The following is a 27,469-nucleotide window of genomic DNA, read 5'->3' on the forward strand; positions in this document are numbered from 1 at the left end:
TAGTTTTTTCTTAGCAAGGCAATAGTAACATGCAAATATTACCTTTTAACATGACTGCATGTGGTATATTTATTACAACTGTTGCACTCAGAATCTGGTGTAGCTGTGCATTGTAGCCAATCATCTTCTAACTTCAGCATGTTCAGTTAAGCTTTGACCATAAAACCTGGAAGCTGATTGGCTTCAATGCAATGTTGCACAAGATTTTGCACTCTCCAGTTTTAGTAAATAACCCCCTATGTGTCTACATCATGTTCATGGGAGGAGAACCTTGGTTTACTTGAGCAGCCAATCCAGAGCAAGTCAGCTTGTTGAAACAGTTTAGTTTCTTCGCTCTTCCTAAAGAATAATTGTTGAAATCCCAGAGCATGTTGATGATTTCTATGTGGAGGTGCCCATGTATACAATGGCTTTAGAATTCAGCCTTATGCACATTAGAAGTTTGCCCAGCTCTTCTGAATGCCTTTTCTCCTGGCAGGAGAAAAGCAGCATAAAAATTGTGCCTAAAGCAGTGTTTTGCAAATGCTTTTAGACGTGTCAAGCTTTTTTGCGTGTTTTAATTTGTGTGTGTTATAAATTTATTCTGGCCATTGAAATTAATGAACGCTCAAGTGCTAGGCATTTTTTTCTGCTGAAACACTCCTCTCTTGAATGTGCAAGTGATGTTTTTTTTTCTGCCTCAAAATGCTTCTGCCTATAAAGGCCTATAATTGCCTAAGTGTGCATGGACACATAGGCTAACATGGAGTAGAGTTTAGAGGCAAAAAACAAACACTCAAATGCCTTTAAAAGCAGCATGTTTGATGCCCAGTGTGAATGAGGCCTTCAGAGTAACTTAACAGAGCCAAAGAATTTCTGTGTAAAGTCACAGGTCCATGCCTTGTCACATGTAGGTTCCTGTGATGGCAAGTTAACAAGAATGTGCTGGAACTTGTTTGCTTTTTTACAGATAATATATGCATACTTTATGTTTTATGAAAACTGGGCAAATTGAAGCAGTTTCCCATATCAAAATCCTTTTTTATTATACTACAGAATAAAAGGTTAATGATCCAACTTTGTGTCTATATATTTCAGGGTGTGTGGTAACCAAGTTCAAGGTTGCATTTTCACATGTATTTTCTTTTTAATCACATAACAGACATGCTATGTAAGCAGCATCACTTTCAAACCACATGACATTTTCTCAGGCCAAACATTAATGCATAGCAATACACAAAGCAAAACTATCATTGAAGAACAATGACAATAATCTCATTGTCACAGAAACATTAGCTCATAATAGATGAAAACTTGTGCTAAGAAGTTAACTAGTTACAATACACCCAAATGCAACCCATATCCAACAAACATAAAGAAGTATACCATATATCCCAATATTAGAACACGAGAAACAGAGTAACCTTAGCAGGTGAAATGTGGGTGTTGCTAAATTGTGCTGGATATTTGGAGTGGCCAAAAGGCATATGGTTAAATATAGTCTAAAGCCGACAGATAACAATTCAGCTGGTTTTTCATTTGATCACAGCCAGCAGCTATAGCCAGCAGCAGTGATCATTGTGTTCTGCCATTAGGGAAGGGTCCCAGCCAGCAAGACACAATAGCGCTGCAGTTAGTGTTGATGGGGGAATAAAGCAATTTTCTTTCCTTCCACCCGTGCTGGAAGGAAAGACAATTGTATAATCTATAAGCTGCTTTAGTCTACATACTGTACAGGTGCGGGGAAAGTAGAAGAGGGGACAGGTGTGGGGATACTAGAAGAGGGGACAGGTGTGGGGATACTAGAAGAGGGGACAGGTGTGGGGAATGTAGAAGAGGGGACAGGTGTGGGGATACTAGAAGAGGGGACAGGTGTGGGGATACTAGAAGAGGGGACAGGTGTGGGGATACTAGAAGAGGGGACAGGTGTGGGGATACTAGAAGAGGGGACAGGTGCGGGGAATGTAGCAGAGGGGACAGGTGCGGGTAAAGTAGAAGAGGGGACAGGTGTGGGGAATGTAGAAGAGGGGACAGGTGTGGGGAATGTAGAAGAGGGGACAGGTGCGGGGAAAATAGAAGAGGGAACAGGTGTGGGGATACTAGAAGAGGGGACAGGTGTGGGGATACTAGAAGAGGGGACAGGTGTGGGGAAAGTAGAAGAGGGGACAGGTGTGGGGAATGTAGAAGAGGGGACAGGTGTGGGGATACTAGAAGAGGGGACAGGTGTGGGGATACTAGAAGAGGGGACAGGTGCGGGGATACTAGAAGAGGGGGAAGGTGTGGGGATACTAGAAGAGGGGACAGGTGTGGGGAAAGTAGAAGAGGGGACAGGTGTGGGGAATGTAGAAGAGGGGACAGGTGTGGGGAAAGTAGAAGAGGGGACAGGTGTGGGGAAAGTAGAAGAGGGGACAGGTGTGGGTAAAGTAGAAGAGGGGACAGGTTTGGGGAAAGTAGAAGAGGGGACAGGTGCGGGGAATGTAGAAGAGGGGACAGGTGCAGGTAAAGTAGAAGAGGGTACAGGTGCGGGGAATGTAGAAGAGGGGACAGGTGCAGGTAAAGTAGAAGAGGGGACAGGTGCAGGGAATGTAGAAGAGGGGACAGGTGCGGGGAATGTAGAAGAGGGGACAGGTGCGGAGAAATTAGAAGAGGGGACAGGTGTGGGGAAAGCAGAAGAGGGGACAGGTGTGGGGAAAGTAGAAGAGGGGACAGGTGCAGGTAAAGTAGAAGAGGGTACAGGTGCAGGGAATGTAGAAGAGGGGACAGGTGCGGGGGAATGTAGAAGAGGGGACAGGTGTGGGGGAATGTAGAAGAGGGGACAGGTGTGGGGAATGTAGAAGAGGGGACAGGTGCGGGGAAAATAGAAGAGGGAACAGGTGTGGGGAAAGTAGAAGAGGGGACAGGTGTGGGGATACTAGAAGAAGGGACAAGTGTGGGGAAAGTAGAAGAGGGGACAGGTGTGGGGAAAGTAGAAGAGGGGACAGGTTTGGGGAAAGTAGAAGAGGGGACAGGTGCGGGGAATGTAGAAGAGGGGACAGGTGCAGGTAAAGTAGAAGAGGGTACAGGTGCGGGGAATGTAGAAGAGGGGACAGGTGCAGGTAAAGTAGAAGAGGGTACAGGTGCAGGGAATGTAGAAGAGGGGACAGGTGCGGGGAATGTAGAAGAGGGGACAGGTGCGGAGAAATTAGAAGAGGGGACAGGTGTGGGGAAAGCAGAAGAGGGGACAGGTGTGGGGAAAGTAGAAGAGGGGACAGGTGCAGGTAAAGTAGAAGAGGGTACAGGTGCAGGGAATGTAGAAGAGGGGACAGGTGCGGGGGAATGTAGAAGAGGGGACAGGTGTGGGGGAATGTAGAAGAGGGGACAGGTGTGGGGAATGTAGAAGAGGGGACAGGTGCGGGGAAAATAGAAGAGGGAACAGGTGTGGGGATACTAGAAGAGGGGGAAGGTGTGGGGATACTAGAAGAGGGGAGAGGTGTGGGGAAAGTAGAAGAGGGAACAGGTGTGGGGAAAGTAGAAGAGGGGACAGGTGTGGGTAAAGTAGAAGAGGGGACAGGTTTGGGGAAAGTAGAAGAGGGGACAGGTGCAGGTAAAGTAGAAGAGGGTACAGGTGCGGGGGAATGTAGAAGAGGGGACAGGTGCGGGTAAAGTAGAAGAGGGTACAGGTGCGGGTAAAGTAGAAGAGGGTACAGGTGCGGGTAAAGTAGAAGAGGGTACAGGTGCGGGGAATGTAGAAGAGGGGACAGGTGCGGGGAATGTAGAAGAGGGGACAGGTGCGGGTAAAGTAGAAGAGGGGACAGGTGCGGGGAATGTAGAAGAGGGGACAGGTGCAGGTAAAGTAGAAGAGGGTACAGCTGCGGGGAATGTAGAAGAGGGTACAGGTGCGGGGAATGTAGAAGAGGGGACAGGTGCGGGGAAAGTAGAAGAGGGGACAGGTGCGGAGAAATTAGAAGAGGGGACAGGTGCGGGAAAAGCAGAAGAGGGGACAGGTGTGGGGAAAGTGGAAGAGGGGACAGGTGTTGGGAAAGTAGAAGAGGGGACAGGTGCGGGGAAAGTAGAAGAGGGGACAGGTGCGGGGAAAGTAGAAGAGGGGACAGGTGCGGGAAAAGCAGAAGAGGGGACAGGTGCGGGGAAAGCAGAAGAGGGGACAGGTGCGGGGAAAGCAGAAGAGGGGACAGGTGCGGGGAAAGCAGAAGAGGGGACAGGTGCGGGGAAATTAGAAGAGGGGACAGGTGCGGGAAAAGCAGAAGAGGGGACAGGTGCGGGGATAGTAGAAGAGGGGACAGGTGCGGGGAAAGTAGAAGAGGGGACAGGTGCGGGGAAAGTAGAAGAGGGGACAGGTGCGGGAAAAGCAGAAGAGGGGACAGGTGCGGGGAAAGCAGAAGAGGGGACAGGTGCTGGGAAAGCAGAAGAGGGGACAGGTGCGGGGAAAGCAGAAGAGGGGACAGGTGCGGGGAAATTAGAAGAGGGGACAGGTGCGGGGAAATTAGAAGAGGGGACAGGTGCGGGAAAAGCAGAAGAGGGGACAGGTGCGGGGAAAGCAGAAGAGGGGACAGGTGCGGGGAAAGCAGAAGAGGGGACAGGTGCGGGGAAAGCAGAAGAGGGGACAGGTGCGGGGATAGTAGAAGAGGGGACAGGTGCGGGGAAAGTAGAAGAGGGGACAGGTGCGGGGATAGTAGAAGAGGGGACAAGTGCGGGGATAGTAGAAGAGGGGACAGGTGCGGGAAAAGTAGAAGAGGGGACAGGTGCGGGGATAGTAGAAGAGGGGACAAGTGCGGGGATAGTAGAAGAGGGGACAAGTGCGGGGATAGTAGAAGAGGGGACAGGTAGGTGGGAAGCTGAAGAGGGGACAGGTGCAGGGATAGTAGAAGAGGGGACAGGTGCGGGGAAAGTAGAAGAGGGGACAGGTGCAGGGATAGTAGAAGAGGGGACAGGTGCGGGGATAGTAGAAGAGGGGACAGGTGCAGGGATAGTAGAAGAGGGGACAGGTGCGGGGATAGTAGAAGAGGGGACAGGTGCGGGGAAAGTAGAAGAGGGGACAGGTAGGTGGGAAGCTGAAGAGGGGAGAGGTGCGGGGAATGTAGAAGAGGGGATTCATGTGATTTTGTGCAGAACGGTTGCCCTGTAGCAGTACATCTACTATGGGACGTTCTTATATGTACAGTAATTGTTCAAAAATAATCGAATAGCCAAAAACTGTGCATGATCAGAAGCAAGGAATGACCCTACACTTCCTCTTCTACTATGTAGCTACGTTTTCCTTTGTCTCACAAGATTTTCCGTATCAGTCAATACCATTCCATCATAGACACCCACTTTCGTGAAAGATCAGACGAACAATCGTGCGATTTTCTCATAGTGTGTACTCAACAAAACTATTGATCGAAATCCACTGCCCTGTGTGCGTCGTTTCGATCAAATGGGTTGTCGCCTATAGATCAATCGTGGGATTGAGTGGAAGGGAAATTGTTATTAATTGAAGTGTGTATGGCCAGTATAAAAGAGGGCTTTTGACAAAGGAAAGAATAGGAGAATGAAAACTCCACACGTTTGGATCTGTGAATGTATCCTCATCCTATTCAATGTATCTGTTCAGTACAAGTTAGCATTCTTACTAGGAAGAAAATTGTGTTGAGCTATGAAGGCTGACATTCCATTCTAACAATGTTAACTACATTCATGTCGGTGGGCTCCTCTTCTGTGCACAGAAAGGACCGATGCGTAATAAAGTTTGTTTGAAAAAAAAAAAAAAAAAAGGTAGGGTAGGCGTGCACAGACTGGAGAGAGCAACAGGCAGCGAGGAAGGAGGTGTGCTGCCGGAAGCTTGTTCCTGATGTAGAGCAATGCGGGATGACAGCTGCTCCGGTAGAAGGGGATAACTTGGAGCCGGGACTGGGGGGTGAGTACAGTTCATGGGGGGCTGATCGGTCCTAGGTGACAGCTGTCTCTGCACGTCCTGATGTGACAAGTGCTGGGACGATGCATGCTTGTACTTCTGTAGTCCCTGAACCTGATCACAGCTCTGATACATTGCTCTTCACACTGCACCTCCTGGAATCCAACCTACAGAACGATCATATTGTCATTTCTTCTACTAGTTACTTATGGCTTTCAGCGACTATTACAATCTCCTGATATAGTTAGGTACAAGTCTTTGAAGTTTTCCCATTATTCTGGAACACCGCGCTCGACACATTAGACCCCTTTCACACTGATCAGTTTAAAACAAAAAAAGAAAAATGCATCCCTTAACACCCGGTCACATCCAGTGCGACTTGGCATGCGATTTGCAAATCATATGTCAAGTCGCACCCTATTGTGCGCTATCAGAGCGGTCATATCCGTACGGTTCCAACTTGATCGGAGCGCACTGATTTGTAAAGTAGTGAATGCACTACTTTTGGTGTGATTTGCATAGACCTCTGTGTCAGATGTCTTGCAAATCGCACCTCAAATCGACAAGTCACCCGACTTTGAAATCGTGCGACTTCACTGTAAGTTGCACGATTTCAAAATCGTCTTCGATGTGACCGGGGTGTTAAAGTGCTACTAAACCCTCAACAGTAATATCAGTCTGTATATGCAGTAAAGCATGCTTGTTATACCCACTGTGGAACCTAAGGGGTTAATCCTCTGCAGTGTGTAAAAACGCTGTTTGATCCTGATTGCTCTGTTCCTCCCTTGTTTAAGCGACCGCCTCTTATCTCCTGATAAGGTAGACTGAACGGTAGGCATTTTGCACATGCTCAGTTTGGTGTATATTGCTAGAGAGATTTTTTTTTTCTTGGGAGAGTGCATGTGATCAGCACAGGGCCAATCAGCACTGTCCACACACAGGTCAGGGGTTCTGCATCCTCCTAGTGCAGAATGAAAACTCCTCCTACAAGCTTTAACATGTGCTCTGCTGGACACTGATAGAAGTCACAGGACCGCTAGATACTGCTAATGAGAAAAGCTATTTAGAAGTTTATATTTACTAAAATAATTGCACTTCCATGTTTTGTGTACTGTGGGAGACCGTATATAGTGAATGCAGGGTCCTGTGTTTAGTAACACTTTAAGATCCCCGTCACACTGGGTGCAACTTGCAAATCGCATGCTAAGTTGCACCCTATTGTCCGCAATTAGGCTAGGTTCACACCTATGCAGGTTGTGTTTGAGCTGTTTCTGCACTGCGTTTTGCATTGCGTTTTTGCACCTGTGTTTTTTATGCATTTTTTTTTTTTGCTAGGCAGATTTAACAGGCATAAAAAAAGTGGCACAAACGCACTACATGCTTTTCTGCAGCCTTTCCATTGAAGTCTGTAGAACCAAAAATGCAACTTTTTGCATTAAAAAAAAAATCCCTTACGCTGTCCAAAAAACGCACCGGGTGAAAACATGGAGATGTGAACGTGCCCCATAGCAAAATCATGTTAAATTGACTGTACTGCATTTCTGCAAAACGCTGCGGAAAACACTTAAGCGTGAACATAGGGATAGAGCGGTCATATCAGTGCGGTTCCGACTTGGTTGCAGCCGCATCTATTTCTTTGGTGCAATGTGCATAGACATCTGTATCAGATGTCTTGCAAATCGCACCTCAAATTGCAATGACATCCCGACTTACAGTGAAGTCGCACGATTTCGAAGCTGGGATCGGTGTGACCGGGGCGTAAATCCTGTGGAACTCTTCACATCGGTCAGTTGCATTTTTAACCACTTCAGCTCCTGAAGATTTACCCCTGTCCATGACCAGGCCATTTTTTGCTATACGGCGCTGCATTACTTTAACCACTTGCCAACTGCGCTATAGCCGAATGATGGCTACAGCATGGTTGTCCAATTCTGGGAGGGCGTCATATGACGTCCTCCCAGAATGCACCACCCACATGCCCCCTGCGATCTCTGTGATCGCTGTCATCTACGGACACAGCTAATCACTTGATATGATAAAAGGCCAATCATGGCGGCCTTTTACCATGTGATCAGCCATGTGCAATGACACAGCAGATCACCGGTAAATGCAGTTCCCGCACAGCGTGAGGAAAGTACTGGCAATAATCGGCAATTGTCAGAGGACGGATCGTCACCCATCATCATGGCACTGATGATCAGTGCCCAGCAGTGCTGCCCACCTGTGCCCATCAGTGCCGGCCAGCAGTGCCGCCTGTCAGTGCCCGTCATTGTTGCATATCAGTGCCGCCTCATCAGTGCTGCCTATCAGTGCCGCCTCATCAGTGCTCCCTATCCGTACCCATTAGTGCTGCCCATCAGTGTTGCCTATCAGTGCAGCCTCATCAACGCTTATCAGTGAAGAAAAAAAATTACCTGTTTACAAAATGTTATAATAGAAACAAAGAAAAACTTTTTTTTTTAATTTTTTGCTCTTTTTTTGTTTATAGCGCAAAAAATAAAACCCCCAGCGGCGATTAAGTTCCACCAAAAGAAAGCTCTATTTGTGTGAAAAAAATTGTAAAACGTTCATATGGGAACAATGTTGCATGACTGCGCAATTGTCATTTAAACTACGACAGTGCTGAAAGCTGAAAATTGGCCTGGGCAGAAAACGTTGAAGTCGGAAGTGACGAAACGCATCAGGGCATGACGTTGGCCGTAAACCGGAGTTACAGAGCAACCATTTTGGAGAAGGTTTTTACATCCCATGCTGTGTTTGAGATTGGATATATGCTGAGACACATATTTCGTTTGTAAGCGCAATTTATTTAATAAATGGCTCAATTCCTATTATTGCCTACTACACTATATTGATTTGTTCTGACATATGTTATGATGCCACTGGAAAACGTATCTATTGTGGAATGTGAGGAGCCTAATCCGATCTATGCTGGTGGATTTATATTGTCTGGTAAGGTGCATGGTCTATGAGGTGGTGGATAGTGTGCTCACGAACATTGGTGATTTGTGGAGACGTGAAGGGAGCACGACAGAGTGTGTATTGTCTTGAGGATATTACACTAGATCTGATTTCTTCGGAGGTGCATTTCCTATGCAGAGGGGGACGGATTTGAGAGGTTGAACCACGAAGGAAGTTGGAGGTGGAATCTGTTAAGCTATTCTCAAGTTTACAGAGAGTAACAGTAAGGGTGACAGATGTTTAGAAGTGGAAACATGGTGGAGTGGTTTTTGCACGAATTGGCACTAGTTTGGAAGTGCGTTTCTTGTGAATGATATCATATATTGTGGATAATGCACTATGTGCGATTATATTTTTTCTTTTGAGGGTAATAAGTGGAATAAGAAGAATTTATCACACTTGAGGAAGAATATTGAGTAAGAAGATAATTACACTTTTGGGTGTTTAGGACACTAAGATGCTGAGAGAGACTTGGACTGTGTATATTGGACTTTCGGAGGAGAAAGTATATTTTACCGTCTGGGGTTATATTAAGTTTTTGTGTAGGCACTATCACACCGGTATATTTACTCATTAGCTATGTGTTTTGTGTACACAGGTGCTTTTACTAGTCAATCTGCTTGATTTTCTTTCCCTGCAAAGCAGGGAAAGAAAATCTAGCAGATCGCCACTGACAGGGCACAGTTCTGCTTCGTTTACATAGACAGAGCTGTGTTCTGTCATTCTCCTTGACGATCAACGGTTGCCGGCACTCATCCATTGGCCGGCAACTGTTGATTGGCTTCTTTTGTGTCTAATCACAGCAGAAGTGGCGCTCCTATGGCGTGCACGTGCCTTCCTACAGTGGAAGTGCAAAATCACATTTATATATGTGATTTTGCACAGAATGTCTGCGTATGGCAGATTTACCGTACTTTGCTGCTTTTTTTGGTGCATGTTCAAAAAACGCTCCTCCTCATTGAAATGAACAGCACATCAAAAACGCAACTGAGGTTGCATTTTTGGTGTGTGTTTTTTTTTTTTTTTTGAGTCACGTATCCATGTTTCACAGTTGCATGCTGATGTCAGGCAACCAGAAGACGCACCAGAAAGGTGGCAAGAACGCATAGTCATTTTTTTACCGTGTTTTTGCAGCGGGGCAGTGTGAAAGCAGCCTTAGTTATGCGTAAGGCCACATGCACACTGTATTCTTTTAGATGATTTTTCACCTTACAGGAGAAAAATAGCAGAAAACAATGTGGTAAGAGTTGCATTTTTCCATGCACACTTATGTGCATTCACGTGTTTGATGTTATTGCATTCTATTGGCCAGAATAGTAAAGCAGAGCTCCACCCAAAAGGGGAAGTTCCACATTAAGGACTCATCCTCCACTTCCTGAGAAGAATTGGCACCTTTGGGGAGCGGGTACCCGATTTTGGCTCCCACTTCCGCTCCGACCACCTACGCAATCAGAAAGGGTAGTTCTCCTCTCCCCCCGCAGTCCTCTGGGATGTCCCAATGTCCCAGAAGCCTGGGGGACCAGTCCCAATGTGCAGCGCTGCTCTCGCATGCACAGTGGGCACCTGGCTGTGAAGCCGCAAGCTGTCACAGCAGGATGCCCCACAGTTAAGATGCCGGTGGCGGGGACAGAAGACAGCAGATGAACCCAGCTGGGGTGAGCACACGCCGCTGGATCGTAGGACAGGTATCTGTTTTTTAAAAGTCAGCAGCTTCAGTTTTTGTTGCTGCTGACTTTTTTTTTTCACATGAGACTAGAGAACCGCTTTATTTACTCTGGTCATTAGAATGTGCTAACCCCCCAACGCAACTAGCATTTATATGCTTGGGGTTTTTTCACCCCAAACACTCTTCTTCAGAACACGCAAGTGATTTTTTTTTTTTTTTTTTTGTCTCTAAACACCCCTTTCTCTAAACTATAAATGCCTATGTATGCATGGACACATAGGTTAACATGAAGGGGCAGAAAAAAAAAATCAGACATTTACATAACAGGCATTTTTGAGCTCAAGTGTGCATGAGGCCTGATAGTATGACATTTGAAGTAATGCATTTTATTGGCCAGAATATGAATTTATTCTTGCCATTAGAATGTATTCACACACAAACACTCATTATTGCATTCTTTTTTTAACCCAAACACTCTTCTTCAGAGTGCACAAGTGATGTTTTTTCCTGCCTCTAAACTCCTATATGTGCATGGACACATAGGCTAACATGTAGGGGTATTTAGAGGCAGAAAAAAACAGGCATTTTTGAGCTCAAGAGTGCATAATGGGTGTGTATCCCATTACCTGCATGCAGCTGCTTTGCCTTCTCAGGTATTGCCCCTGCTTTGCCTTCTCAGGTATTGCCCCTGCTTTGCCTTCTCAGGTATTGCCCCTGCTTTGCCTTCTCAGGTATTGCCCCTGCTTTGCCTTCTCAGGTATTGCCCCTGCTTTGCCTTCTCAGGTATTGCCCCTGCTTTGCCTGCTCAGGTATTGCCCCTGCTTTGCCTGCTCAGGTATTGCCCCTGCTGTGCCTGCTCAGGTATTGCCCCTGCTGTGCCTGCTCAGGTATTGCCCCTGCTGTGCCTGCTCAGGTATTGCCCCTGCTGTGCCTGCTCAGGTATTGCCCCTGCTGTGCCTGCTCAGGTATTGCCCCTGCTTTGCCTGCTCAGGTATTGCCCCTGCTTTGCCTGCTCGGGTATTGCCCCTGCTGTGCCCGCTCGGGTATTGCCCCTGCTGTGCCTGCTCAGGTATTGCCCCTGCTGTGCCTGCTCAGGTATTGCCCCTGCTTTGCCTGCTCAGGTATTGCCCCTGCTGTGCCCGCTCAGGTATTGCCCCTGCTGTGCCCGCTCAGGTATTGCCCCGGGAGGTTGTCTTCTTCTCTTCACACCACTCATCCCTGTGAGCCTAGCCTGTCATTTAAAGTGGTTGTAAAGGCTCAAGGTTTTTTACCTTCATGTATTCTGTGCATGAAGGTAAAAAATCTTCTGGCTGCAGCAGCCCCCCCCCCCCTAATCTTTGAAGAAATGGCAAACCCAGATACTCCTTAGGGATGGACTCAGTATAGTTAGGACCACATCACTAATTCTTGGGATATGCATGCCTTGCTACCCTCAAAAGATCGGGAATTCCAAATATACTGAATAGAGAAAAACAAACAGAGGGTGCACTGGCCTAGTGCATTACCTTAAAAATGTATTTATTAAATGATAAAAGTAGGTATTGTACTCACAAAATGACAATACAGTCAAAGGCACATCGTGAAGGAACAGCTCTGTCCAATCCGTACTACATATCCATGGTGGGAACTCTGGACCTCCAACAGGCTGACGCATTTCGAGGATTTGCCTCTTCCTCAGAGCCCTGGAGAGAGCTGTTCCTTCACGATGTGCCTTTGACTGTATTGTCATTTTGTGAGTACAATACCTACTTTTACATTTAATAAACATATTTTTCAAGGTAATGCACTAGGCCGGTGCGCCCTCTGTTTGTTTTTCTCTATCCCCCCTAATCTTTATCTGAGCCCCCATCTGATCCAGCCTCTGCTGTCTGCGGACTCTTCCTCCTCATTGGCTGAGAAAGCATGGGAGCCCCTATCGCAGCCAGTGAGCCAATGAGGAGAGAGCGGGGCCGAGCCGCAGCTCTATGTGTGTTACTGACGCAAAAAGCAGCAACTCGGGGACGAGCACGCAGAGGTGCCCCCAGGGCAAGTGGCTTTCCCTGGGGGCACTGCTTGAGGGGGTGGAGCCAGGAGCACCAGAGGAGACCAGAAAAGAAGAGGATCGGGGCGGCTCTGTGCAAAATCACTGCAAAGATCAGGTAAGTATGGACATGTTTGTTATTTAAAAAAAAGCTTTAGTATCACTTTAAATGTCCCCTTGGGTATGCATCATTATCATGCAGGCTTGGCTCACAGTAGTCCAGGATAAATGCCTGCCCCAGCCATCATTGTGGAAGAAGAAGAAGCTGTCATGACATCACACTGGCTGACGTGTGTTTCAATTAAAAAAATGACCTGGAAGTTAGCTTTAAGCCTGTTTATGTTCCCATAGGGGGGATATTCCCTGTATTCCTTTGTAATTGCTGGGACACAGGCAGCAATAGCAGCACTTCTTTTCCTGTGTAGTCACTGGAACAGGAAGCAAGGGAAAATCTAATTCATTGATACAAACTTGACATCTTACCCTTCCTAACCCTATCCAAAATTAAAAGAAAGGATTTAGGTGGAGTGAGTATAGCTTTAAAGAAGAGGAAACCAAAAAATCCACTTCACTGGTGATTTTACAGAACAATTTCAACCCAGAATATATCTAAAATGAGTTTTTGGTACCTTTTTGGTTCTTAATGCATTGGAAGAGCTGGCTATAATTTTTTTTTTCTTTTTTCTATAAATGAGATTGACTGATTTTATACAGAATGAGACACTACTGCTCATTGATTTACCTCATATGATCAAAGAAACAGTCTGAACAGCAGCTTCTCACTTTTCCCTAAGGTTGTTATAAAGTAAACCTGTACTGTAGGCTGCCATTGCTAACTTACCTTTCTGAAAATGCTGGTTGCCTTGCTATCATGCTGCTCTAGTGGTCTCAGTTTTTTTTTTGAGCCACTTACACAAACAGTATGTGGACAGAGCAAAACTTCTGCCATCAGTTGCGTCATACTTTTTCTGGTTTAGTAACTCAGTGAGACTTCCCTACCGTCAGAATACAATGATCAGTGTTGTCAGCTATAGCCGACAGCACTGATCGTTCAGGAAAAAACCCGACAGGCTGGTTGTACAGAAGTAGATGCCCACTGAATTGGCTGAATTTCAATCCATGTATGGCCAACTTAAAGCAGAGTTCCACTCACACGGCAAAAAAAATAGTCAGCAGCTCCAAAAACTGAAGCGGCTGACTTTTAAAAAAATAGCCATTCACCTGTCCCACGATCCCGCTGTGCTCTCCCCGCAGCCCATTTCACTGGTCATCCTGTATTCCAGGCGCCGGCATCTTCAGTGTGGGCACCCGGCTATGGCAGCTTGCGGTTTTACAGCCAGTTGCCCGCTGTGCATGCGCGAGTAGTGCTGCGCTTCCTGAATGGGCCCGCTGTCTTCTGGGACCTGTCACGTGTCCCACAAGACTACAAGGAGGGAGAGTAGGAGGACAACTTCTGTTTCTGATTTTCTAGGCGATCGCAGCAGAAGTGGGAGCGGGTACCTGTCAATTTTAGTTACCCACTCGCCCCTGCTCCCCAAAGGTGCCAATTCTTAATGAGGAGCAAGGGACCAGTCTTTAAAGCAGAACTTCCCCTTTTGGGTGGAACTCCGCTTTAAGGGGACAATGGATCACTCTTAAGATGGAAATGTGAGAAATTATATGTTTGTAATGCATTCCCATTCACCCAACATACCTAAAACAAATAAAGATGAACAGGACTTCTAAATATTTAACACTTTGTTAGGGAAGACAGCGTTCAAATCTAATTTACAACTGACATCTTCCAGCACAGTACCGACATTAATTATTAATGGAAAACAAAGCTCCGCAGCTTTCCCAATAAACAACAAGAACTAAATAGGATTTTTCAGTGGTAGAGTTATTAGAAAAGAGTTTCTAAATGTACAAGCAGCATTTTTTAAATATATATTTTATGTTATGCTATGTGATTGAGAATCTGTAACAAATATTAAAGTGAAATGTCTCCCAAAAGGGGACATTCCGCTTGTGTGCTCCCCCCCCCTTTAAGTTTTTTTTGGGGAGAAGGCAAGTACCTGGTTTTCACGGTTACCTTGTCCCCACTTCCAGTGGGATCCCGAGGCACTCCAAGCAGAAGTTTGAGCCCCCCTCCTTCCCCTGCAGCCTTTTGGGACATATCACAGGTCTCAGAAGACTGCTGGACCATTCATGGCTTGCACATATGCAGTGGGAAACTGGCTGTGAAGACACAAGCTGTCAGTCCACTTCCTAAAGTAAACATGCCAGCGCCCGGACCTGAAGACGACAGAAAAGCTGGCTCAGGTGAGGATGGCACTGGATCCCTGGACAGGTAAGTGTCCTATTGTTAAAAGTCAGCAGCCACAGTATTTGTAGCTGCTGATTTTAACTTTTTATTTTTAGCCTGGAGAACTGCTTTAAGTAGGCGTTATCCCAGTTTGGCTGCAAAAGTGGAAATACAATTTTACAAAATTTAATTTTACAATTATTTTTATTTGGGAGATTGAGAAGTATATATATGTGTGTAGCTCTTCACTTTGTTAGACTACATGTAACAGCTTTTATGTGTTCTTTTCATAGGTTCATTGCTAGTTCTCTTTAGAAATGGATGAAATCAAGTTCAAATTCAAGCATATAACTCCCGCAACTTTGCATATTAGTGCAGAGATTGCAACGTCTTGCTTTTATGCATCCAGCGCTGAAAACTTTGATGCCAGGATAGCCGATCTGGTGGAAGTATTTTTATTGGAGATTTACAGGTGTAAATTATGCCAGTTTACTAGCAGCCTAAAAAACAAAGTCTGCCATCATGTGTTAGATGTTCACCAGTTAGATCAAACACCTCTCATTCCGGAGAACACAGACCAAGAAGAAAATGATTCCTATAGCCTTGGGGAGGAAATGGCACAGGAAAACAAAGAAAATGAAGAAAACCTTGAAAAAATGCCTTTCCTATATAGGATGCTAAACACAATGAGCCCTGCATCATGTGATATGAGCCTCGGGGACCAAAGTGCTAACACGAATATAGCCAGCGCAAGCGAAGTCAATTCATTATTTGAAGGAGAACAGTCAGACTTCCAGCTAGATGAGTCTGTTCCCAGTGACTCTGTTCCTCCATCGAGCAGTGCAAATTCACCCAAAGGCAAAGATGAAGATGATGCACAGTGTGAGCACCTCTTATCTCTTGGTCTTTATCGGATATCTAGCATACGGCCCATTCCTTCATCAGCCGAGGTAAAGGTTTTGAAAAACAGCATGGCTGATGAAAGTGTTAGGACAGAAGGTAGATGTACAAAAGAAACAGATCTACCATCGCAGATTGGTGGCCAAGTCAGTGAGGATGATGCTAAGAAACCAAACTACGTATGTTCTTCTTGTCAGCTTCAACTGGAAACAAAAGACACTTACAAAATACATATGCAGTGCCACAAACCCGGTGGTGGCTTCAATTGTGTGTATTGTGGTTGCCTAATGACTGAATGGAGCCTAATGGACAAACACATCAAGAACCAACATCTAGTAAGAAAGAGCTATCAGTGTCAGGTGTGTGAGAAAAGGTTCATGACGCAGAGTGCTTGGAAAAGCCACATGAAAGGACATGACAAGAAGAGTGAAGTGTTCCTGTGCACCAAATGTCCTTTATCATTTGACAGTGAAAATGTCCGAAACCTGCACATAGCTTGCCATCATGATGATGTCTTCAAGTGTTGCCATTGTGGACTAGTGGGTATGTGTTATTGTTCATTTGACTTATAATAGGTAAGAAATTCATACTTTTCAGGCAATCACAGTACTAAAGATAAAATAAAAAATAGCTGTTTTCCTGGAGTTTAGTGCCTACCATTACTAACTCATGTCTTTTTTTTTTTTCATTTCATTATACAGAGCCTGAATGGAATAAGGTCTTTGAACATTTGGGTAATCATGATGACACATTGAAGCCCTTCTTATGTAGCACATGCAACCAAAGATTCTTTAAAGAGTTAGTATTTAAAAAAATGTTTGCTTCGTAGGTTATTGGAATATTGTGTATGAAAGTCTTTTCTTCTCATCCTGGATTTTGTCATAAATATAGTGTCACTTTCTGTTAAAGCAATACTGAGTCCACAACTTGTCCCAAGAGTAGTCCCACAATGTGCAAGTATGTACAGCATACATATATATATTCAAGTCTGCTGATCTCCAGTGATACTTGGGCTGGGTTCACACTTTCGCGGTGCGGTATATCGCATGTGATTTGCACAGGAACCACACCGCATTCCTGTGCAAATCACATGCGAAATTGTGTGCGGTGCGATTGAAGCCATACATTTTGGACCAAAGAGGTGCAGGACCCTTTTTTTGGTCCACACTAGAATCAGATCGCATGGGTAGTCACACCTATGCAATCCGATTATGCACATCGCGCCGCGTTTTGCTGACCGATTTCGGGGTGTTGTGAAATTAACATACACACCCGTAGCACTTCACATGAACAGGGTGCGATTGTGATGAGGTGTGGAATTCTCACTTAAAACGCTGCCAATGCCGCACCGCATCAGTGTGAACCCAGGCAATGGGATTGATTTACTAAGATTGGAAAGTGCAGCTGTGCATGGTAGCCAATCGGCTTTTAATTGCAGCTTTTTTAATTAGGCTTTGACAAAAAAAACCTGGAAGCTGATTGGTTTCTATGCAGAGCTGCACCAGATTTTGCACTCTCCAGCTTTAGTAAATCAACCCAATAGTCTGCTGTCCCTATCCTCACTATATTTCCAGGGCTGTTTTTAGTAATGAAAAATAAATTGTATTATCCATTTATTTTTAATAATTTTTAATACAATTTTGCTTTCATTTTCTTTGATTTTATATCGTATTTGTGTACATTCAAACTACCCTACTTTTTTCTCCGGGTTTGGGTGGCTTTCTTAATTCTATGAATATTATGTTCTAGGTATACATTTTATTTTCCTGCATACTATTACCTGATCAGCAGGTAGATGATACAATATGTGTCACTTGCAATAAACAGAGCTCTGCCAGACAATCCAAACAACAATTATATCTAATCCTGTCCCTGCGGGGACTTGGGCATAGTTTTGTCAAGGGAGAAGCTTGAATGATAATTACATGTGACAGTATTTTTATAATTTGTTGCAAAATAATACTTGGTACAGCAGGACTTCTTATATTGTTAGTATAATGAATCCATATTTCTTGCTATGTGATATCACAGGCAGAAATCGTAAGTTAAAACTAGATGTGAAAAGAGAAAACATATACAGATAAGATACATAACAAAGTGCAGTTTTGGTTAGCATGTGAAGGCCTATGATTCATCAGTTTGAATCCGTAGGTAGACATAAAAACAGCATGCAAAGCATTATGCATAACCCCATGAGAGAAGTGTGGATACACCAATCCTTTGGGCCCAAAATGGGTAAAGCGATTGTACAACACACTTCAGGTTCCATAAAAAAAAAATCATATTCAGCTCAATTACAGAATGAAAAAGAAGAGCAGCCCAGAGCTTTCTTTTAATTCCCAGACATCTTAAAGCTGAAGTTTAGGTATTATTTTTATAGTATAGTTACCTAGCCTAGACCAATGTGAATATACATAACTCATATCTGGCTGATGCTTGTATAAGCTGCAAATCATGCAGAGGTTGCTGTATTACAGTGATAATAGCAGTCTTCCAGGTCCAGTGCCAAGCAGCTGCCCCTCTGCTTAGTAACCACACAGGGTCACCCGCTCAGCAATGCTGCCATACAGATCAAGCCTTGCAGTTTTTGTCAGTTATTACAAGGAGCACTCTGGTTGGACGAGGTGGAGATTGTAATATCACTGTCTCACCTTGTCTAATCAGTGAACGCCTTGTATTAATTGAAAAATACAAGACTCTCTGAAGTGCAGCATTGGCGAGTGAGCAATCCTCTGTGGTTACTATGTGGGAGGACAGCCACTTGCACTGGACCCAGAAGACTGTCACTGCCACAGTAGTTGTGATGAGTACTACAGTGATTTGCAGCTTACATAGGGATTGGTCAGGTATTAAGATCATGCACTTCAGCGTCAAAGTATCAGTCCACCTAAAATTGATCTTTACGTTTTTGGTAGATGCAGAGCAGTTAAACCACTTTTTAAATTCCCAAGTCAAGCAATCACATAGGGGCACTGAAACAGGAAAACACCCCCTATTTAGCAGCATTTAACAGTTTTGGACAGGCTGACTATTTAAACTGTTTTGTATGATATTCTAATATTTGGTGGTCTGCTCATATATGAATGATGAAAGTGGCCACTACTTCCAATGTACACTCTCTCATACAGGAAAATATCTGATTGTTATTGAAGATCTTATGAACTATTTTTGTGCTTAAACCTTCACAAAATAAAGAATATGTAAACCCAACATTCATATTCCTGATATGTGCCTGCTGTACCATGTATTTGTATGAAAACGTATCCAGTTCTCTTTCTATTGCTTCTTTTGTGTGAAATCCCTGGTGTTCTTGCCAGTCTCTCTGCTTTCCTATTAAAATTGACCACAGCATGGTCAGTTCTTTATCTGTGCTGTCAGTTATGGCTGCAATCTTTCTTGGTCTACCTGACCTTGGTATCAAGAGATCCTCGAACTTTCCACATCCTAATAGGTGATTTAACAGCACTGATTGGCTAGTCAAGGCTTTGGACATCTTTTTATGTTCTTTTCCATCTTTATAAAGTTCCATTACCTTGTTACGCAGGACTTTTGACAGTTCTTTTCTGATCCCCATGGCTCAGTATCTAGCCTAGTCAGTGCTTCCACATAAGAGCTAACAAACTCATTGACTATTTATACACGGACACTAATTGCAATTTAAAAAGCCACAGATGTGGGACATTAACCTCTAATTGGTATTTTAACCCATGTGTGTCACCTTGTGTGTCTGTACCAAGGCCAAACATTCCAGGGTATGTAAACTTTTGATCATGGCCATTTGGGTGATTTCTGTTATGATTTAAAAAGGCACACTACAACTATCTGATAATAAATGGCTTCATATGATGAGCATCCTTCAATAAAAGAGCATTTTTTGCCATGATCAGTCATATTTTCAATATCAATGCCAAAATGTCACAATTTCTGCCAGGGTATGCAAACTTTTGAGCACAACTGTATACTTTAATCTTGCTTTCCAGCTGCCTGCAAAAATGCATTTTAGGAGGAAGGGTTGCTGCAGAGTCTCCGTGTTTTCATCTATGTTCTGTTTGTTACATTAGTTGTATGTTGTACACAAGACACGCTAGCTGACCAGTTAAAAAAAAAAATCTGTTGTTGTTGCAGAGTGCAGCTGAAGACCCACTTATCAAAGCACAGAAAGCATAGACTTATCCCATGTCCATTATGTGATCAAAGATTCAAGAGCACTCGTCAAATGAACAGACACAAAAAACGGTTTCATCACAAACAAAATAATGGAGATTGTAACAATGGGAAGGTGAAATCAGGAAGCCACAACAGCACTTTTGTACCAGAAAAATCAGTTAATCCAGAAATCATTCCCAAACGAGAATTCACCTGTGACATCTGCAAAAGGTAAGTGTTCTATTTTTTTTTTCCACATGCAAACTGTCTTGTCTGGTGCTATTCATGCATTTTCATGGTTTTGTGAAGTGGCAGCAGCTACAATGTGGAACACATTTCATATGTTCTAAGGATTGCAGTGACTGGGGCTGTACATTGTTGTCAGAATGAGCAAAGTGTCATCCAGTACTGATCCAGCAATGGTGAACTCTGTTAACATCATTCATTTTGTAAGTACTTCCCAGTTTGAAATGAAATGTGTAAAAAATCTTGAATTTTTAAGGCGTCCGACATGGGCTTCATCTTGTAAAAGAACAGTGTGTACTGCAAGCTATTACAAACATTTGCACAGCATTCAGCCAGTTTCTAGCAGCTTCTTAAAGCTGAACTAAATTCAAATTAAAATATCTTACAACAGGTAAGCAGGTAGTTTACCGCAAAAGAGACGTGCTCAATATGTTTCTTCTACAGTATAATATAAACCTACCTGCCTGCTCACAGTCCTCTCCACAATTTACACTGAGCTGCTCATTGCACAGCTCAATTTCCCCTTCGGGATAGTGCCATTGTGCTGGAATGACTGACTTCTGTATACGTTAGGTCATCCAGTGCCAATTAAGACAGAGGAAGACCAGCACTCAGAAGAAGCTGGGGAGAAGATGCCGGCACCAGTGTGGGACCTCACAGATATCAGGCTTTTGGGGAGAAACTGTGTATTGGTGGGTTTAGTTCCTATTTAAAGCTGAAGTCAAGGTATGGTTTTTATTCCATTTAGTTTCATTGGTCCAGCATTGACCATTATAAATAAGACACCTTTTGAAAAAATAATAAATGCACTTTTTGTAGGTAAAAAAAATGTGCATTTATTATTTATTTTGTATTTTGAACCTGTAAAGCAGGGGTCTCCAAACTTTCTAAACAAGGGGCCAGTTTACTGTCCTTCAGACCTTAGGGGGGGGCCTGACTATGGCCAGTGGGAGTAGAAAATGTCTTGGCATCAGTGGGAGGAATAGTGCTAGGAATAGGGATAGTAATAGGAATAGTAATAGGAATAGGGAGTAATAATCTTTAGTATTAGGGGAGGAGTAGTTTCCCATCATGGGTTTCAGTAAAAGGAATAGTGCCGCAAGGGCCAGATAAAGGCAAGCAAAGGGTCACATCTGGCCCCCAGGCCACAGTTTGGAGACCACTGCTGTAAAGAATTGCAGCCACAATCAGCACATCGTGGGTGCAATTCAGGACTCTTGCAAAATGTCATTGTAAGCGGTCTGCTTGTACCTTGTACAAACAGACATTTACACACTGACAGGAAGAATTACTCAACAACCTAGAGCGCTCACAGTGCTTTCTGGTAGTTCATTGAGAACTACAAACCGTCAACCTCAAAGGCTGACGGTAGTTGTAGTTTCCTATTCACAGAAATCTATAAATTAATGGTGCAGCTGGGTGGGCGGGGCCCTGCACAGCCACGTCTTTTTAAATCGGTAGGTGCGGAGAGAAGATCCCCAGCTTGCTTCCAAGGGTGGATAGGGGGCAGCTGCAGCAGTATTATGTTACATGTAACATGATATAAAATATGAAAGTATTCTTTATGTATATAAGGGGGTTGAACAAAAAAATGGCAACACTACATGATTTGCAGGTGTAAAAGTGACAACATGTTTTGCGTTGAAAGCGGAAGTGATGTAAGTGCCAGATCATACCAGTGCGATTTGGGAATTGAAATCGCATCTAATGAATGTGAATGTCCGTGTCTTAACATTTGCGATTTGCTGCAGCGTGATTTCTAAAGTAGGTCTTGCATTACTTTTTCTGCGGTTTTGTTGTGATTTCACATACATAGAATAAAATGGAAATCTCACTGCAAATTGCAAGAAATTATTGAAAAACTTCAAAAGTAGCAATAAAGTCTTCAGAAACTGCATTTGAAATTGCACACAAATCACACGATTTTAAATCGCAATGGTGTGACTGGTGACTAACATTCTTTGGCTTCCTCTGTGTGATGAGACACCTAGCTAACAGTTGGGAAGCCTCACTTTTATCATTCTTTGTGTGTGCTGCTAGTAATACGGAGTCTAATAACCATAAGAGGGCACCATCCCACAAATGTGAAACAATGTGGACAGTATACAGTGCTCAGCATAAATGAGTACACCCCAACAGATTTGTCAGAAAACCTTTTCTTTTCTTTTAGAATCAACATTTTCTATACTACACTACACTATACTTCAAAATACTCCGACAAATGCGGGCCATTCATTGCAAGCAAGATTTGTCAATTTGCACACACAAAAAAGTATTTTTCCTAACAAATTCATTCAAGACCATGTTGCAAAAATGAATACACCCCAATGAAATTCTTAGGAGCAAAGCTAAATTTTAGACAACAAAATTCTAACTAACAAGAATTCAACTACAGGTGAGTCTAATTATTCATTAAACAGGTGTCCAGCAGACAGTTTATTATAATAGGGCGTTACTTAACAAAGAAAAAGGCCCGAGAAAGAAAATTATTTCTTTACACAAGAAAGGTGATGGCTACAAAAAGATCAGCAAAGCTTTTCAGTCAGAATATTGTAGCAAAAGTGATACAAAAACAGATGGAACTGCAACCATCTCACAGACATCCAGGCCGTCCACGGAAGTTAACACCTCAACAGGAGTGTCTTCTGATGAAAAGGGTTGAAAAAAATCGCCATGCAAGTTCACTGCAGTTAACTAAAGAAGTAGAAAGCCAAACTAGGGTGATTTTTTTTTCCCATGAAACAATATGGTGTACACTGCAGAGGAATGGGTGTCGTTCTCGAAGGAATCCCATGCCCATGCACAAAAAAGCCCACATAGAATTTGCCAGGGCTCATGCTGCAAAACAATACTACTGGGATTCTATACTCTGGAGTGATGAGACCAAGATAAATGGTTTTGGAACTGATGGCTTCAAAACTGTATGGCATCTCAAAGGTGAGGAGTACAAAGAAAAATGCATGGTGCCTACAGTGAAACGTGGTGGTGGTGTCCTTCTGTGGGGCTGCATGAGTGCTACTGGTGTCAAGGAGCTGTATTTCATTGATGGTATTAATAGTTCACAGATGTACTACTCTATATTGAAAGAGAAGATGCTACCATCACTCCATGCCCTTGGTCGTCGTGCACATTTTGCCAATATGACAATGATCCAAAACACACATCAAAGGCCACTGTTGCATTTCTGAAGAACAGGGTGAAAGTGATTCAGTGGCCAAGTATGTCTCCTGATCTGAACTCAATCGAACACCTTTGGGGAATTCTGAAGAGAAAAGTTGAGCCACACTCTCTATCCAGCATCCAGGCTCTAAAAGAGGTCTTTCTTGAAGAATGGAAAAAAAATAGATGTTGCAATAGGTCACCAAGTTGTTCACTCCATGCCTAGAAGACCTTGTGCTGTCCTCACAAATCATGGAGGTTATACAAAACACTAGATGTAGTAGTTTTTGTGTGGGGTGTATTCATTTTTGCATCAACTTATTTGAAATAAACTGAAGATTTTGTAATCTGAGTTTCAGTTCCTTGAAAAAGTATTCATACCCATTGAAATTTTCCACATTTTGTAATTTTCCAACCAAAAACGTAAATGTATTTTATTGGGATTTTATGTGATAGACCAACACAAAGTGGCACATAATTGTGAAGTGGAAGGAAAATGATAAATGGTTTTCCAATTTTTTTTACAAACAAATATCTGAAAAGTGTGGTGTGCATTTGTATTCAGCCTTCCTGAGTCAATACTTGTAGAACCACTTTTCACTGCAATTACAGCTAGAAGTATTTTTGGTTATATCTACCAGCTTTGCACATCTAGAGAGTGAAATTTGTGCCCATTCTTCTTTGCAAAATAGCTCAAGGTCCCCTCAGATTGGGTGGAGAGCATCTGTGAACAGCAGTTTTCAAGTCTTGCCACATATTCTCAATTGGATTTAGGTATGGACTTTGAATGGGCCATTCTAACACATGAATATGCTTTGATCTAAACTAAAGCATTCTATTGTAGCTCTGGCTGTATGTTTAGGGTCATTGTTCTGCTGGAATGTGAACTTCCGCCCCATTCTCAAGTCTTTTGCAGACTTTAACAGGTTTTCTTCTAAGATTTCCCTGTAGTTGGCTCCATCCATATTCCTATCAGCTCTGATCAGCTTCCCTGTCCCTGCTGAAGAAGTGCATCCCCACAACATGATGCTGCCACCACCATGCTTCATGGTGGGGATGGTGTGTTCAGGGTGATGTGCAGTGTTAGTTTTCCGCCACACATAGAGTTTTGCTTTTTGAAGCCAAAAAGTCTAATTTTGGTTTCATCTGACCAGAGCACCTTCTTCCGCATGTTTGCTGTGTCCCCGACATGGCTTCTCGCAAACTGTAAACTGGACTTCTTATGGCTTTCTTTCAACAATGGCTTTCTTCATGCCACTCTTCCATAAAGGCCAGATTTGTGGAGTGCACGACTAATAGTTGTCCTGTGGACAGATTCTCCCACCTGAGCTGTGGATCTCTGCAGCTCCTCCAGAGTTACCATGAGCCTCTTGTCTGCTTCTCTGATTAATGCTCTCCTTGCCCGGCCTGTCAGTTTAGGTGACTGGCCATGTCTTGGTAGGTTTGCAGTTGTGCCATACTCTTTCCATTTTCGGATAATGGATTGAACAGTGCTCCGTGAGATGTTCAAAGCTGGGGATATTTTTTTTACCTAACCCTGCTTTAAACTTCTCCACAACCTTATCCCTGACCTGTCTTGGTGTGTTCCTTGGCCTTCATGATGCAGTTGTTTGTTCACTAATGTTCTCTAACAAACCTCTGAGGGCTTCACAGAACAGCTGTATTTATACTGAGATTACATTACACAGGTGGACTCTATTTACTAATTAGGTGACTTCTGAGGGCAATTGATTCCACTAGATTTTAGTTATTAGAGTAAAGGGGGCTCAATACAAATGCATGCCATACTTTTAAGATATATTTATTTGTAAAAAAATTTTGAAAACCATTTATCATTTTCCTTCCACTTCACAATTATGTGCCACTTTGTGTTGCTCTTGTCAATCACATAACATCCCAACAGAATAAGTTCACGTTTTTGGTTGCAACATGACAAAATGTGGAAAATTTAAAGGGGTATGAATACTTTTTCAAGGCACTGAATATTATTAACCTTGCTTTCATGTAATGAGCTAAACAAATGTTCTGGAAAACTCTGTTTTATCAATTTTGGAAATTGTTCTTGTGTTTATTGATTAAAATCTTACTTTTTAAAAGGGGTGTACTCATTTATGCTGAGTACTGTGTATGTATGTGTGTATATTTGTGTGTGTGTGAGATTATATTTATTTATATATTATGTATGTGTATATTTGGAGACAGGCAAAATTTTCATACTTTTTGGCTCTGTATGCCTCCAGAAAATTAAAATGAAACAATCCAAATGAATTTGAAGTGCAGACTTTCAGCTTTAATTCAAGGGGTTAAACATAAATATCAAATACAAATTTTAGGAACTGCAACAATGTTTATACACCGTCCCACCATTTTCAAGGGCTCAAATGTAATTGGACAAATTAATATAATCATAAATAAAATGTTTATTTTTAATATTTTGTTGAGAATCCTTTACTGACAATGACTTCCTGAAGTTTGGGACCTATGGATATTACCAAAGAATGAATTTCCTCCTTTCTGATGCTTTGCCAGGCTCTAACTGCAGCTGTCTTCAGTTGTTCTTTGTGGGTCTTTCTGTCTTTTTAGATTTGCCTTTCACTAGTGAAATGCATGCTCAATTGGGTTGAGATCAGGTGCAGAATATTCCACTTCTTTTTCTTCAAAAGCTCCTGGGTTGCTTTTGCAGTGTGTTTTGGATCATTGTCCATCTGTACTGTGAAGCGCCATCCAATCAACTTTGCTGCATTTGGCTGAATCTGGGCTGACAGTATATCTCAACACTGCAGAATTCATCCGGCTACTTCTGTCTTCTGTCACATCAGCAATAAACACCAATGACCCAGTGCCACTGGAAGCCATGCATGCCCATGCCATCACACTGCCTCCACCATGGTTTACAGATGACGTTGTGTGCTTTTAGATCATGAGCTGTTCCAAGCCTTCGCCACACTTTTTTCTTCCCGTCATTCTGGTACAGATTAATCTTAGCTTCATCTGTCCAAAGAATGCTTTTCCAGAACTGGTCTGGCCTTTTTAGATGTTTTTTGGCAAAGTCTAATCTGACTTTTCTATTCTTCAGGCTTATGAATGGTTTGCACCTTGTGGTAAACCCTCTGTATTTGCTCTCGTGAAGTCTTCTCTTGATTGTAGACTTTGACAATGATACACCCACCTCCTGGAGAGTGTCCTTCACTTGTCTGGATGTTGTGAATGGGTTTTCTTTACCATAGAGAGGATCCTGCGATCATCCACCACTGTTGTCTTCCGTGGACGTCCATGCCTTTTTATGTTGCTGAGCTCACCAGTGCATTCTTCTTTCTTCAGAATGTACCAAACTGTTGATTTAGACACTCCTAATATTGCTGCTATCTCTCTGATGGATTTTTTTAGTTTTTGAAACCTTACAATGGCCAGTTTCACAGCTCCTTTGAATGCATGATGTAGGTTCACAGCAATAGATTCCAAATGCAAATAGCACACTTAGGTGCTCGTTCACACTTGACTAGTTTCTAACTCTTGCCAAACACCCCTATAACGTTTGACAGGCGTTAGATAGGCATTTGGTAATCAGTTTTAATGCTCCTCAAATGCTCCCCAAACACCCAATGCGCATTTTTGAGGCGTTTGATAGGCATTTGCTAAGCGTTAAGATCGCACCACAAACGCCTATAATGCAGTTTAATGGTATTAACGCTCCACAAATGCCTGCCAGGTGTTTTAGGAGCGTCACCTTAGACTTGAATGGGAGGCTTCAACTCCTGACTCGACATGAGGCATCAATTTTGCTGCGATGTGACGCTAATGCTTCACTGTGAACAGCACTGTGTGCTGCCATGTGTAGAATGTTCATAGGCGTTTGAGGAGCATTAAAAACACTTCCCAAACGCCTGTCTAACTCCTGCTATTAAAGCTAGTGTGAACTTGGCCTTAGAATCAACTCCAGACCTTTTACCTGCTTAATTGATAAAGAAATAATGGAGTAGCCCACACCTGGCCATGAAACTGCTTTTGATTCAATTGTCCAATTACTTTTGGTCCCATGAAAAAGGTGGGATGTCTATTCTTAAAAGCTGTAATTCCTAAACCCTTCCTCCAATTTGGTTGTACATACTCTCAAATTAAACCTGAGAGTGTGCGCTTTCAGCTCATATCCATTATATAACTATAGCTTGAATATGTTTTGGTAAATACTTGAAAAAATCTAAAATTGTGCATGTGTCC

General features: G+C 43.3%; 1 protein-coding gene across 2 annotated transcripts in view; it reads left to right on the top strand.

Moving 5' to 3' along the window:
- The first annotated feature begins 5,735 nt into the window (after positions 1-5,735).
- Positions 5,736-27,469, top strand: part of LOC149458361 (uncharacterized) — an 81,079-nt gene continuing 59,345 nt past the window's right edge. The window contains exons 1-5 of one of the 2 annotated variants that reach the window (XM_089682211.1): positions 5,742-5,872; positions 8,358-8,663; positions 15,094-16,243; positions 16,402-16,498; positions 19,826-20,077. In XM_089682211.1, the coding sequence (XP_089538337.1) occupies positions 15,118-16,243; positions 16,402-16,498; positions 19,826-20,077 (1,475 nt within the window). In that variant the 5' untranslated portion in view covers positions 5,742-5,872; positions 8,358-8,663; positions 15,094-15,117. Of the gene's footprint in view, positions 5,873-8,357; positions 8,664-15,093; positions 16,244-16,401; positions 16,499-19,825; positions 20,078-27,469 lie in introns of both variants that reach the window. The other variant, XM_089682212.1, reaches the window with a different exon arrangement.

Source organism: Staurois parvus, unplaced genomic scaffold (assembly GCF_062004578.1).
Source record: "Staurois parvus isolate SC_StPar_1 unplaced genomic scaffold, SC_StPar_1.0 ptg000287l, whole genome shotgun sequence".
NCBI lineage: Eukaryota > Metazoa > Chordata > Amphibia > Anura > Ranidae > Staurois > Staurois parvus.